General features: G+C 39.5%; 1 protein-coding gene across 1 annotated transcript in view; it reads right to left on the reverse strand.

Moving 5' to 3' along the window:
• LOC124795424 (arf-GAP with Rho-GAP domain, ANK repeat and PH domain-containing protein 2) overlaps positions 1-14473 on the reverse strand; it is a 144621-nt gene that overhangs the window by 18151 nt on the left and 111997 nt on the right. The window contains exons 9-10 of the mRNA XM_047259452.1: positions 7302-7421; positions 7128-7210 (exon numbers count right to left, since the gene is read on the reverse strand). Coding sequence (XP_047115408.1) covers positions 7128-7210; positions 7302-7421 — 203 coding nt within the window. The remainder of the gene's footprint in view (positions 1-7127; positions 7211-7301; positions 7422-14473) is intronic.

Raw genomic sequence — 14473 nt, forward strand, 5'->3', positions numbered from 1 at the left:
ACGCTAAAATGTTTTCACTGATTTTTTAGTTCAAAGGAATCACGGAAAATGACTGGTATACACAACACTTTTAGTGGTAAAGAAAGGGCCACCTATATTTGTAACCAAAACAACGCCCAGCAAAGTTCAGTTTAAAATGTGCCATGTACACAGCATCAAACTGAGCTGATGATTCTGAACTGTCCTAGCTGCAAATCCATAAATCATGCCAACTATCAATCACAGAAACAAAATCTGAGAGATCAAATGAATATCAACTTTGGTTCCCATAGTATATCAATCACAAATTCAACTAATACTGACAGTTTAACATCCCACCATTCAAGCAGTATGGATACAGAATTAGAGAGTAGCAGCAATATTATTTCTTTGGTGCACAGCAGTTCTTTGGTTGTGATGATTCTATGGGCTGCAGCAAATATGTCACATGGGGATAGCCATTGATCTAAAACATGAAGTAAATACTGTGTGGATTTGGCAGTTCATATCTCATAACTGAAGCCTCCATATGCCAATTCTCGAATACAATTGTTATCTCACTTTTCTGGATCCCAGCTTTGATTTGAAACTCTGTTTGACTGTTGTATAAGACAATTCTGGCTTTGTTTATCATTAGTGATTTGTGTTCATATTACTTTCAATTGTAATTTTTGTTCTCTATGGCATTTTCTGCCATTGCCTTAGTGTCAATTTTTGATTTCCACAGGGTAGTCCCTGTCCTGTATTTACATTGATACCTATGACTTTTCCCACTTTATTGCACAAATGCAGCACATATTTTGTCTCTCTCTCTTTATTAAGACAAACAAAATTAATTTTTAATTTTTATTTTTAGTAATTCTCTAAATATAAAGCATGTCTGCTTAAGGTGACTTTCAAAGATCAGTTCTGAGAATGACATAGTAACAGCATGTGAAATTACCATGCTCTGCATTGTTTATTATGATGGAATTTTATAGTTTGTAAAAGTTTTATTGTAGTAAGGTGGGAAAACAACACTTTCTGGGCAATGTGTTTCATTCTGTGCAGCTAGATAGTGATTGTGTCAGATGTAGCATTTCTAGAAGCATTCCTACACTTGCATTCCATTACAGTAGGGTTGCAGTGTTCCTTTAACCTATCATCATTAAAGGATTGTTTGCAGTTTTTCAGTTTTGAGAAGGTAAGTTAATACTGTTGATACTGTTGTTTAACAAATGCATTAGCCTTTGAATTGTTTCCTTTGTATTGAAGACTTATACCTTGCTATGCACTTTTCCCTTGAAATTCAGTATTGCGACAAGTGTGCTCTAAATTTAAATGGGGAAAGGGTAGATCCAGGAGGGGTTTTGAAATGGAGGAATTTACCCGCCCAAGAGGTAATAACTTCAGAAGAAATGCATGAGAGGCTTATAGCCTGACAAAAGGAAAAAGAAGCAAATGCTAAGTTGAAACAAGACAAGTTCACAAATTACTAAAAATGAGAATAATAAGACAACCAGTAAAAAGACTACTGGTTCTCACAGAAGTAACTCTAAAAAGAAAGAAATTATGGAAGGTTCATCAGACGATGACGAATATAGAGTCCGAGATTCTGTGAAGACTACCGTCACAATCTTTTGGAGGAAAGTATGGCACAAGGGGAGGAGGAAACTGTAACACTGGAAGCTATGGAGAACAAAGTATAATAAGGGAATGCTTCGGCTTTGAAAGCAACAAAGGAGTTAACTCTAAGTGACTGAGCAATACTGAAGTACATTGACAAAACCCAAATAAGATACTATGCTCAAATTTGATGCAGGTGACCCCACATTCCTAGAGAACACATTTGCTAAGTAGTAAAAAATGATATTGTAAATATTCTTCCACACCCCAGATCAGGAAGAATGGGGGACATGACATTTCACATTGAATTCTTTAATTGTAATGTGCAGTAAAGTGCCTTTTCAGTACATTTGGTTGTCACTTACTATTTAGTAAAATACTGCTAGTTTCTTCATCACTGTAGTGCTTAAGATGATGATATTTGCTATCACTTGCAATTGCTCCCTTTACTGTAAGCAGTGCCATGAGTAAAGATGTCAATCCTTTATCCAGGTGAAGAAAGACTGTTTTCTATGATACATCATTAAAATATATTCTTTGACACAATAAAGGTTTTGATGTTAAGTATTTTCTTGGGGTCCTCAGGCATTGTGACACACCAAGGCATAACAGTTGATAACTCAAAGTTTTAATTCAATTTTCGTGTTCCAGCCATAAAAATAAATGTCAAAATATGTACTATTCTGCACTTGTCTCTGTATTAGTGCCAATTAAAAAGAGAACTTTAGCAGGGCAAGTGCACAAATACCCATTTTAAGCAGCTTATATATTATCAAGAGTTAAACCTATCAAAATAACCTATTAAATATATATCTTAAAAAAGAACGTTATAATGAAAAGGATAGTTGCATCTCACCACACAGCAGAGACACTGAATTGCAGAAAGGCACAACAAAAAGACTGTTGGAACATTAACTTTCGTTCAACAAGTCCTTTGTCAAAAATAGAGAACAAAACACACACACACACACACACACACACACACACACAGAAAAGCAACTCACACATTCAACCACAGTCTCTGCCAGCTCGAGCCAGATTGCGAGTAACAGTGCATTATGGGAGAGGCAACCGAGTGGTGGTGAGGAGGAGGCTAGGGCGGGGAGGGGAAGGGATAGCAGGGTAGCTGTGAGGGATGGTAAAGTGCTGACCGGAGAGAGCAGGGACGAGGTGGAGAGCAGAGCAGTTACTTGCAGTCGGGATATTAGACGGGGACCGATGGACAAGTGGGTAGTGGAAAAGGAGAGAAGTAAAAAGACTGGGTGCATTGGTGGAATAGAGGGCTGTGTAGTGCTGAAATGAAAACAGGGAAGGGGCTATATGGGTAAGTACAATAACCAATGAAGGTTGAGGCCAGGAGGGTTACGGGAATGTAGGATATATTGCACAGAGTGTTCCCACCTGTGCAGTTCAGAAAAGCTGGTGTTGGTACAGGCTGTGAAGGAGTCATTGAAATTAAGAATGTCGTGTTGGGTGGCGTGCTCAGCAACAGGATGGGCCAGTTCTGTCTTGGCCACTGTATGTTAGTGGCCATTCATGCAGGCAGACAGCTTGCTTGTTGTCATCCCCATATAGAATGCAGCACAGTGGTTGCAGCTTAGCTTGTACATCACATGACTGGTCTCACAGGTAGCCCTGCCTTCGATGGGATAGGTGGTGTTTGTGACCAGACTGGGGAAGGTGTTGGTGGGAGGGTGAATGAGACAGGTCTTGCATCTAGGTCTCTTATGGGGATAAGAGGCATGAGGCAAGGGGCTAGGAGCAGGGGTTGTGCAGGGATGAATGAGGACATTGTGTAGGTTCGGTGGGCAGCAGAGTACCAGTGTGGGAGGGGTGGGGAGGATAGTGGATAGGACATTTTTCACTTCAGGGCATGACGAGAGGTAGCTGGAACACTGGTGGAGAATGTAATTCAGTTGCTCCAGTCCTGGGTGGCAGTGAGTCATGAGGGGAATGCTCCTCTGTGGCTGGACAGTGGGACTTTGGGAGGTATTGGATCACTGGAAAGATAAGGCATGGGATACCTGTTTTTGCACAAGGCTGAGAGGGTAATTACAATCTGTAAAGGCCTCAGTGAGGCCTCAGTATATTTCGCGAGGGCCTGCTCATCACTACAGATGAGATGTCCAAGGGTGGCTAGGTTGTATGGAATGGACTTCTTGGTATGGAATGGTTGGCAGCTGTTGGGGAAGTGAAGGAATAGCTGGTGGTTTGTATGTCTGATTTAGACAGAAGTACTGATATAGCCATCTTTGAGGTGGACAGCAACATCGAGGAAGGTGGCTTGATGGGTTGAGTCGGACCAGGTGAAACAAATGGGAGAGAAGGTTTTGAGGTTATGATGGAACTTTTATAGGGTGTTCTCACCCTCAATCCAGATCACGAAGATGTCATCAATGAATCTGAACCAGTTGAGGGGTTTGGGATTCTGGGTGTTTAGGAAGGATTTCTCTAGATGGCCAATGAATAGTTTGGCATAGGATGGTGCCATGTGGGTGTCCATAGCTGTACCCCGGACTTGTTCATAGGTAATGCTTTCACAGGAGAAGAAATTGTGGGGGAGGATATAGTTCGTCATGACAACTAGGAAGGAGGTTTTTGGTTTGGAATCTATTGGGTGTTGCGAAAGGTAGCGTTCAATATCAGTAAGGCCATGGACATTAGACATATTAGTGTAAATGGAGGAGGCATCAACAGTGACAAGCAGGACACTGTGTGGTAAAGGAGTAGGGACTGGGGCAAGTCAGTGGAGGAAATGGTTAGTATCTTTTATATAGAAGGGTAGGTTGCAGGTAATAGGCCAAAGGTGTTGGTCTATGAGAGCAGAAATCCTCTTAGTGAGGGCACAATAACTGGCCACAATGGGGCATCCTCCTTCCTAGTTGCATGGCCAGCTATATACTCACCCACAATTACTTTTCCTTTGAATGCATTACCTACAAACAAATCTGGAGTATAGCTATGGGCTTCTACATGGCACCATCCTATGCTAGCCTCTTCAAGGGGCATCTAGAGGAATCCTTTCTAAGCACCCAGAATTCCAAACATCTCACCTGGATCAGATTCATTAATAATATCTTCATGATCTGGATCGAGGGTTGGAACACACTATCCGCATTCCTCCAGAACCTCAACACCTTCTCTCCCATTCACTTCACCTAGTCCTACTCAAATGATCAAGCCACCTTCCTCGATGTTAACGTCCACCTCAAAGTTGGCTATAATAGTACCCCTGTCCATATCAAACATACGAACCACCAGCAATACCTCCACTTTGGCAGCTGCCACCGATTCCACACCAAGAAGTCCCTTCCACACAACCTAGCCACCTGTGGCCATCTCATCTGTAGTGATGAGCAGTCCCTCTCTAAATATACCGAGCATCTCACTGAGGCCTTTACAGATCGTAATTGCCCTTCCAACCTTGTACAAAAATAGATATCCCATGCCTTTTCTTTCCAGTCACACATCACCTCCCAAAGTTCCACTGTCCAACCACAGAGGAGCTTTCCCCTCATGACTTAGTGCCACCCAGGACTGGAGCAACTGAATTACAGTCCCCACCAGGGTTATGACTACCTCTCATCGTGCCCTAAAATGAGAAATGCCCTACCAACTATCCTTTCCACCTCTACCACACTGGTATTCCACCACTCACTGAACCTACACAATATCCTCGTCCATCCCTACACAACCCCTGCTCCGAACTCCCCATAATAAACCTAAATGCAAGGCCCATCCCATACATCCTCCCACCAACACCTACTCCAGTCCGATCACAAACATCACCTACCCCACCAAAGGCATGGCTATCTGTGAGACCAGTCAAACTAAGCTGAAACCACTGTGCTGCATTCTACTTGGGCATGACAACCAATAAGCTATCTGTCTACATGAATGGCCAGTGAAAAACTGTGGCCAAGAAACAACTGGCCCACCATGTTGTCCAGCATGCCACCCAATCAATATAACATTCTTCATTTCAATGACTGCTTTACAGCCTGTGCCATCAGAATCCTTCCCAGCTTTTCTGAATTGTACAGATGGGAACTGTCCCTGCAATATATCCTTTGTTCCCATAACCCTCCTGGCCTCAACCTTAGTCATTGTACATACCCATCTAGCCCCCTTCCTGTTCCCATCCCAGTACTACACAGCCCTCTATTCCACCAATGCACCCAGTCTTCTTACTTCTCTCCTTTTTCACTACCCCCCCTCCCCTCCCCACCCACCCTCTTAACCTCCTGACTGCACCTAGCTGCCCTACTCTCCATCTCATCTCTGCATACTCCCAGCAGCACTTTACTGACCCCCATCCCTACCATGCTATCGCTTCTCCTCCCCGCTCCAGCCTCCTCCTTACCCCCACCTGGTTGCCTCTCCCAATGCACAGATACTCGCAGTCTGGATCCAGCTGGCAGAGACTGTGGTCACTTGTGTGTGAACACTCCAACAGTCGTTTTGTTGTGCCTTTCTGCGACGCAGCATCTCCACTATATAGTGAATAGCAACTATCCTTTTCATTACATTGTTTAAAAAAGGACAGTGTCATTAACACAATTCAGGAAAATAAATTGATATCATTATATAAACAAAGCTTGTACACCCATTTGAAGTTGAATTTTATCTATTTATTTGTGCCCTTTTCCCACCTTACCTTAGAGTTTTAAGATTGAAGTAAAAATTGTGTTTCAATAACATAAGGGTTTTAAATCCACCACAAAGGAAAATAAATATTTTTATTTTCCTATTCTTTTTTCCTTTCTTTTTCTTTAGTCACTGTCATGTATTTAAATATTTTAAATTTACATGGTATTGATTTCAGAGCCAAGTGGCTCCATCTTAATGTATCTTACAAGATGTGGGAATCAATCTAAATTTGCAAAATGTTATTTACTATTAGAGTGAGTGGCAAAATTGTTTTGCAGTAAGAAGTATTCCATTTACCAAGAAGTTTGTATATATCATAAGCAAACCCAACATTAATTACTCATTCCCATTCAAATTTCTTTCTTCAAATGCACCCTCATCTTTGACATTCAACAAAAATTCTTGCTAGTTTTTAGTAAAAAATATAAAAAAACAAATAAATTATTCGGCGTAAGAGCTCTAGCAAGTGGAAACGAAAGAAAGAAAGAGCAAGACAAAACAATGATCCACTAGAAAGAAAGTCTGCTGCATACACTAATGTGCAGCAGTTAATAATGATATAAGTTACAGCCAATTATCGTTCCAGCAGCAAACAGATTATCATAAACGAAAACATTAACATTCCTAAAAAAGACAAAGAAAAATAATCTGAAACAAGTAATCTTCTGGTAGTCCATAATGGAATGTAAAAAATATTTCTGAGACTTCTTAAGAGGCTCAATGACAGATCTAGTTGCAAACAACCTTATTTACTTGAAGACATGCCTGCATTTAAGTTTCTTAGCTCTCTGTGGATACAATAAAATGAAATTTTATGCAAGACTGTAATAAATAATGGCAAAAGTATTCTCTACATGTGAAATGTAAAAGAGGAAAGTTTTGGATGAACCTACCTCATATGTGGATTTCGTTTTGATTCATGTCCAACATACCATACAATATCTTCAATTTTCCATTCATTTATTTTTATGGAACCCTTGAAACAAAAGAATGATTTCTGATGTAATCCCTGAAGAGAATACAGTATTATATAAAATGGAATGTTAACAAATGTTGTCACTACTTACATCTTTATCCCTGTAATAGCAAAGTTTAGCTTGACTAAACTCAAACAGAAAGTTCTTGAATGACTTATTTTTCCGGTCAGCAAATTTTAGTTCACCACACATTGAGAGTGGAGGTTTTGCCTGCAAATTATAATCAATAAATTAACACAAAAGGGGTTTCAAATATATCCTGTCTATCTGGGTCAGGTTGTTGTTGTTGTGGTCTTCAGTCCTGAGACTGGTTTGATGCAGCTCTCCATGCTACTCTATCCTGTGCAAGCTTCTTCATCTCCCAGTACCTACTGCAACCTACATCCTTCTGAATCTGCTTAGTGTATTCATCTCTTGGTCTCCCTCTACAATTTTTACCCTCCACACTGCCCTCCAATACTAAATTGGTCATCCCTTGATGCCTCAACACATGTCCTACCAACCAATCCCTTCTTCTAGTCAAGTTGTGCCACAAACTTCTCTTCTCCCCAATCCTATTCAATACTTCCTCATTAGTTATGTGATCTACCCAACTAATCTTCAGCATTCTTCTGTAGCACTACATTTCGAAAGCTTCTATTCTCTTCTTGTCCAAACTATTTATCGTCCATGTTTCACTTCCATACATGGCTACACTCCATACAAATACTTTCAAAAATGACTTCCTGACACTTAAATCTATACTCGATGTTAACAAATTTCTCTTCTTCACAAACGCTTTCTTTGCCATTGCCAGTCTACATTTTATATCCTCTCTACTTCAATCATCTTCAGTTATTTTGCTCCCCAAATAGCAAAATTCCTTTACTACTTTAAGTGTCTCATTTCCTAATCTAATTCCCTCAGCATCACCCGACTTAATTCGACTACATTCCATTATATTCGTTTTGCTTTTGTTGATGTTCATCTTATACCCTCCTTTCAAGACACTATCCATTCCATTCAACTGCTCTTCCAAGTCCTTTGCTGTCTCTGACAGAATTAGGTAAAGATTATACATATCAACTGAAGATGACACATTTTGGATAGATTTTTAATGCAGTGTATTAATGAAACTACATATTTTTGTCATGCACCAGCATAAATATGAAAAGCACGAAATACAGCTAGTGAGATTTAGAAGTACTGAAATCAAGATGGCGGCTGCTCAATTTTCTTCCATTGGCCAATCACAGCACAGGGCATGTGATCCAGTCAGCCAATTGTAGCAGTCCTTGGGCTAAGCTATGGATTAGTCTGTCATGACAACCAGTCTTCCCCCCCAACATTCGTTAACTACACAAAATCACAACAACCAAACTGTTACCTTCCAACTTAACCTAGACCTTGGGCTAAGATACAGATCAGGCTCTCGCCATAACTGAGTTTTTGGGAAAAAAAATCTAAATATTTGTGAAAAGCAAGAATATAAATGTATGCTTTGATTGGCTCATGAGATCACATGTCAAGTGCTGAAACTGGCTAACAGAAGCAAACTGAGTAGCAGCTATCATGGATTCAGCACCAACAAAGGTAAAATGTGGTGGGTTCCACATTTATACTTGGGCATTACAATAATAAGCAGTTTAAGTGATACGCCACATTGAAGATCTCTCCAAAATGCATCATTTTTAGTGCAGTATGTTGTACTGAAGTGACAGGAAATGCGAGTTTTTCATGTAAAACTTTACCCTGGATAAAAAGGATAGTTGCTACTCACAGTATAGACGTGATGCTGAGTTGTGATGCACACCAAAAAGACTATCACAAAGCAAGCTTTCAGCCACCGAGGCCTTTGTCGGAAAAACACACACACACACACACACACACACACACACACACACACACGACAACAGGCTCTGGTTGCTGGCTGCTTTCTGACAGTATTTTTGTTGTGCCTATCTACAACTCAGCATCTCTGCTATATGGTCAGTAGCAGCTATCCTTTTCATAACACTGGTACATTCCATCCTGGTTTTTTTCACTGTTTGATTTTTACCCTGAATAAGAACAACAAAGCATCTGAAGCTGCTTGTTTACACGATAGGCAGCATTGCAATTAAACATCAGAAAATGAGCTTGGACCCAATTTTTTTAAACTGTTGTATAATTCTGCCACCATAGATGCTGGTGATCACACGAAGTTGTGATCAATAACAGCTACCAATAACGTAAATGTGCACTTTGTCTGTGTAGCATCTTTCGTGTACTAACATTGCAGGGAAAGTGAAAAGGTTAATATGATTCTGCAAAGTGGACACAATACAGCACCTTAATGGGGAAGCGAGACTACCTCCTTCAATCCTCAACTGTCATCAAATCTCAGTCACTTTGTATTCTGATCCAGTGATGGTGGTGGTGGTGGTGGTGGTGGTGGTACTTGAACAATGGTCACAACTGGACAAAGATCACTTATGCTACACCTTTCAGAAAGCAATTATCCCTAGATACAATACATATAAAATTCAAATGCAAATGCTGTATTCCCAACACACATAACATAAACAAATTTGCTTTCTGTACAATTACTAATACTAACTACCAATACTTATCAATTAACGAGTATACACTGAGGAGATCAATATCATCACATTATCAAATTAATGGTATTATCATTATACTTACTACAATAATAATAATTTTAGTTATAGGACTAAATTGTTTGCATTTTGTGAAGTGCAAAATTTTACATTTCCAAACACTTAATACAAGTTGTCAATCTTTTCATCACTTTGGAATCTTATCAAGATCTGACTGGATGTTTGTGCAGCATTTTTCATATTGTACTTCATAACGGATCACTGTCTTATCTGCCACAAAATATTTGGCTATTTTTTCCATTGGCTGCCAGGTTAATATACACATAAACAGTGAGGGTCCCAACACACTTTCCTAGCACACATCAGAAGTTACTTCTACATCAGTCAAGATAACATGCTGTCCAAGATAACATGCTGCACCCGTGTTATAAATCCTCAGTCCAGTCACATAATTGTTTTATAATCCATATCATCATACTTTTAGTTAATGAGCATTGCTGTGGTAGTGATACAATTACTTTTCTGAAGTTACCAAACACTGCCGTCATCTCATTACCTTGATATCCGACTTTCAGGATGCCATGTGATAAAAGTGACAGTTGATTTCACACAACCAACATTTTCAGAATCCACGGTGGTTGGTGCAGATGAGATCAATCTGTTCAAGATACCTCATCATGTTTAAGTTCAAAATATGCCCTTAGATTCTATGTACAACAATGTATGTCAATGACACTGAACAACAGTTTTGTGGGTCACTTCTCCTAGCTGCCTTGTAGATGAGTGTGACACTAATGTTTTTCCAACCAAGGAGTATTCTTTGTAGAATCCGAGGGCAATTCCATCAGGTCCTTGGGCCTTGTTCAGTTATAGGGAATTCAACTGCTTCTGTGTCACTGACTCTAATGTCTGTCTCTCTCTCTCTCTCTCTCTCTCTCTCTCTCTCTCTCTCTCTCTCTCATCTTTGCAGTGGTGCAAGAATTAAAATGAGCAGTATCGCCTCCATAAAGGAACATTTAAAAATGAAGTTCAGATTTTTTGCTTTGCTAACCTCACTTTCAACTTCCATATCATCAATGAGTGTCCGCAGTCCCATTTGCTGAATACAGAATCAACACAAATATTATTTTGAATAAAGCACATTTACACAGCATAGAAAAATTTTTGACAAAAATTTCTTAATTAAGAAAATGTTTAAAAAACTGTTCTCTTAAATTTCTTTAACTGAGAGATATTATGCACACTTATGATAACAACTTATAATCATCAAGAGTTAAGGTGCTAGAATAAATTAAAATTATATAGCTTGTGACAGGACATCAGCATTTTCAGAGTTTTTAAGCAGTTATGTTTAAAGGGAAGGCCATATGATTTAAGTAGTGAAACAACAAGTCTTTCCCTGCTGTTATTTTCTGCAGTGTATCTTTGGTATTACAAGAATAGTAAATTCATGCATTCTGCATCCCAAAACTACTTATGGTGTATGTGAGATCATGTGCAAAACTGTGGCTCAATCTGACAACAATCAACAGTATCAGCTTCAAATTTGAATTAGTTAATGACGTACCATACCAATGTTATGGATTCCTTACATCATGTCCTAAAATGATACAAACTTTTTACACTAACGTCCAACATTCTATTACTGCTCATGGAACGGAATGGAATATAGCAGCAGAGACTATGGTACTTGTTTCATAATTAAATACCTAACAGTACATAGAAGGAGCCTTCCCTTACCAATCTCTGCAATAGAAACATTCATTTGCTTTCCCCATTTGTCTCTCTCTTTTATTTTGTATAAATAAATTTATTTATTTATATATTTATTTGTTGCCTCCTTTCATTTGATTAGATTATTTTTTATTTTCACCTGGACCTGTCACTTCTTTGTTGTTTACAGTCCTCATGTTTCTTCTAATTGTTGTTCAAGGCTCACTATTACTAATAGAACTTGAATTCTGTACTTAACAACGGGTCTTACTGTCATCTCCTTACAGAATTTTTTGGTCCTTACAAGCTTGGGTTTGGTGTGACTGGGACAAGCTGGTCCAGTGCATTTATACGTATCTTACTTTTATTCTAGAATCTTATATTTTTTTCACACATTAATTCACTGTCATCACAGTCTCAGATCAAATCAGTCAATGACAGTTTCATCTTGCGGATGGGACCTGAGTCTAGGTCATACTATACAAAAAAATATGTTGATGTCATTATACTTGCTGCTCTCTGTCAGGCATATTGGAGGATCTCTGCACTTTGCTACCACAAAATTTTCAGTCTAAACTATTTGTATTTCACAACAGCAGTTTGTGTACGGCCATTATGTGTTTTATCCAACAATACTTTCACCAGCTAACTAATTTATTTATTATGACACCAGATGTGTCATCAGCGCACATCGTGAGCAAATGCTTACTATCTACAGAATTTGGGAAATCATTTACACAACATATAAACAGAAATAAACATGAAATGAAACCCCGAAGAACATCAAAATGTATATTTCTTATTCTTGATTGTCTTGTCTGCAGTATTTCTTGATTATCATAATTTCTGTATGCTGTTGTCTACCTTTCAAACGTGTTTGCAGCTGTTGCATGAGTTTTCCAATGACACCACTCATCACAGTTTTTTATAAGATCGTGCATGATTTACTCTATCAAAAGCTTTTTAGAGCTCCAAGAATACTCCTGATGCTTCGGACTTTTTGTTCATTCTTTTTAAGTACATAATGGACAAATTTTCCCATTTGCTGGTCCAGACTTTATGAAAAAGTTTACAGAATGCAGCATATGATTGATTGCTTTCTTTTGTAGAGGCAACAATCCAAATGGTGAAAAAATTGTTCTTTCACTTGATTACTACTAAGCCACTGCTGTATCTGGAGAGAAAGAACATAAACAAAAGAAAAAGCAGACTCTCTTCCAGTTTCTTGCATGTATAGTAATTTATGCAATTACGGGTCTTTTACAATCATATAGGATTTGTCAACTTAATACAATAATAAATTGTAAGCAATGTACCCAGACATATTTAGCCAGGATTAGAAATGTGGTTGGATGTGGCCTTATTGGAAGAACCATCCTGACATTTGCCTAAAATGATTTAGGAAAACCACAGAGAACCTAAATCAGAATGGCCAGACAGGAGGGGGGGTCCCCACTGAAGGCCAAACCTCACAATAATCCTAGGTTCAGTGTGGGGGGGTGGCAAAGGGGTGAGTGGACTGCTGTAGCATGTTGTTGGGTTGTGTACCACTGAGGCTACAGCAGGGACAAAGCCTCTCCGACATTTCTAGGTCCCCAGTTCAATACAATACAATACCCTTGTTAAAACAGAAATCAAAGGCTGTACAATTACAGCTGCAGTAATAAAAAAATTCATATACAATCTATTCATATTGTTGTCATACATTAACACTATTGAAGAAACACTCGATGCAGTAAGATAGCTGGATGACCACATAACAAACAGGATGAGCCAGCCACCCGAAAACACTATACAACTTTTGTTCAACTAAACTGAGCAGGAGTCCTGATACCACACAAGACACCAACAATTTTCCTGCTATAGTTTCATCAACACCTAAAATTGAGAGCAAATCCCTCGGTAGACCAAAGGCTTCCCTCTAGCATACAAAATGCATGGCGCATCACATATGCATTCTAGTGCATCTCCATGCCACAAGAGATAAGCATGCATCATTGGGCAGTGTCTGATATGAAGGCAAATGAGGCCCACTCTGTCCTCCTTGAAGTTCGAAAGAAAGGGTGACTTGGGCCAGCAGTTGGTTTGATCAAACACAGCTTGTTGCTGGCCACTTTCAGCCACTGTCTTTCACATTCAGCCAACACTCATCATGATTGACTGTAGAGGGAAGTTAAGGTGAACAGTGATGTAACAGCATGTGGAAGTATGTTAAGATGAACTGTGGTATTTTCCTGGCTGGCTGCTTTCACTGCTGTGTCAGCTAACTGATTCCCTTTGTTCCCATGTGCCCTGGTACACAACAGTAGGCCACCTCTTTCTTCTGTCGGTGCAGGAGGTGGATAGTGTTTGGACTGTCTGACTATCCCGTCAAGTGGGAACATTTTCTGGATAGCCTGCAGAGCACTAAGAGAGATCATACAGACAAATAACTTCCCTTCACCAAGAAGTCTCACGTGCTCCATTGCCTTCTTGACCACCCACAGCTCTGCATACTACACAAGAAATGGCTCGGTAGGAGGATTTTAATGATAAAACATGGAACAATAAAAGAACACTAGACATTACCCCCTTGACTTGATCCATCAGTAGAAACTACCTCACAATACTCTGATAAAATGCCATTGAAAATTCTTTTTAGAACTACAGGCGGAGTGTTGCACTCCGTCATGTCCAAGAGTGGGCATGAGAATCATCCATGGAAGGTTACTTTCTCCATCCCAGTTTAAGAATTGATTGTCTACTACACCAAGTTGCTTGAGACAGTCCTTCACATGGAAAGAAAAAGGTCTAGTTGCCCAGTGATTGGTAAACTTCCATTCCATGGATTTTTTAGCCCCGAGACTGATGAAAGTATGTGTCACACCACAGGAACTTCTCACCGGATGGCAAGAGCCAGCTTACCAGCCCCTACAGAGCTTACGAACTAAACTGGTTTGGTACACTCCTGTAGCCAGTCTAATGCCTGCA

Source organism: Schistocerca piceifrons, chromosome 4 (assembly GCF_021461385.2).
Source record: "Schistocerca piceifrons isolate TAMUIC-IGC-003096 chromosome 4, iqSchPice1.1, whole genome shotgun sequence".
NCBI lineage: Eukaryota > Metazoa > Arthropoda > Insecta > Orthoptera > Acrididae > Schistocerca > Schistocerca piceifrons.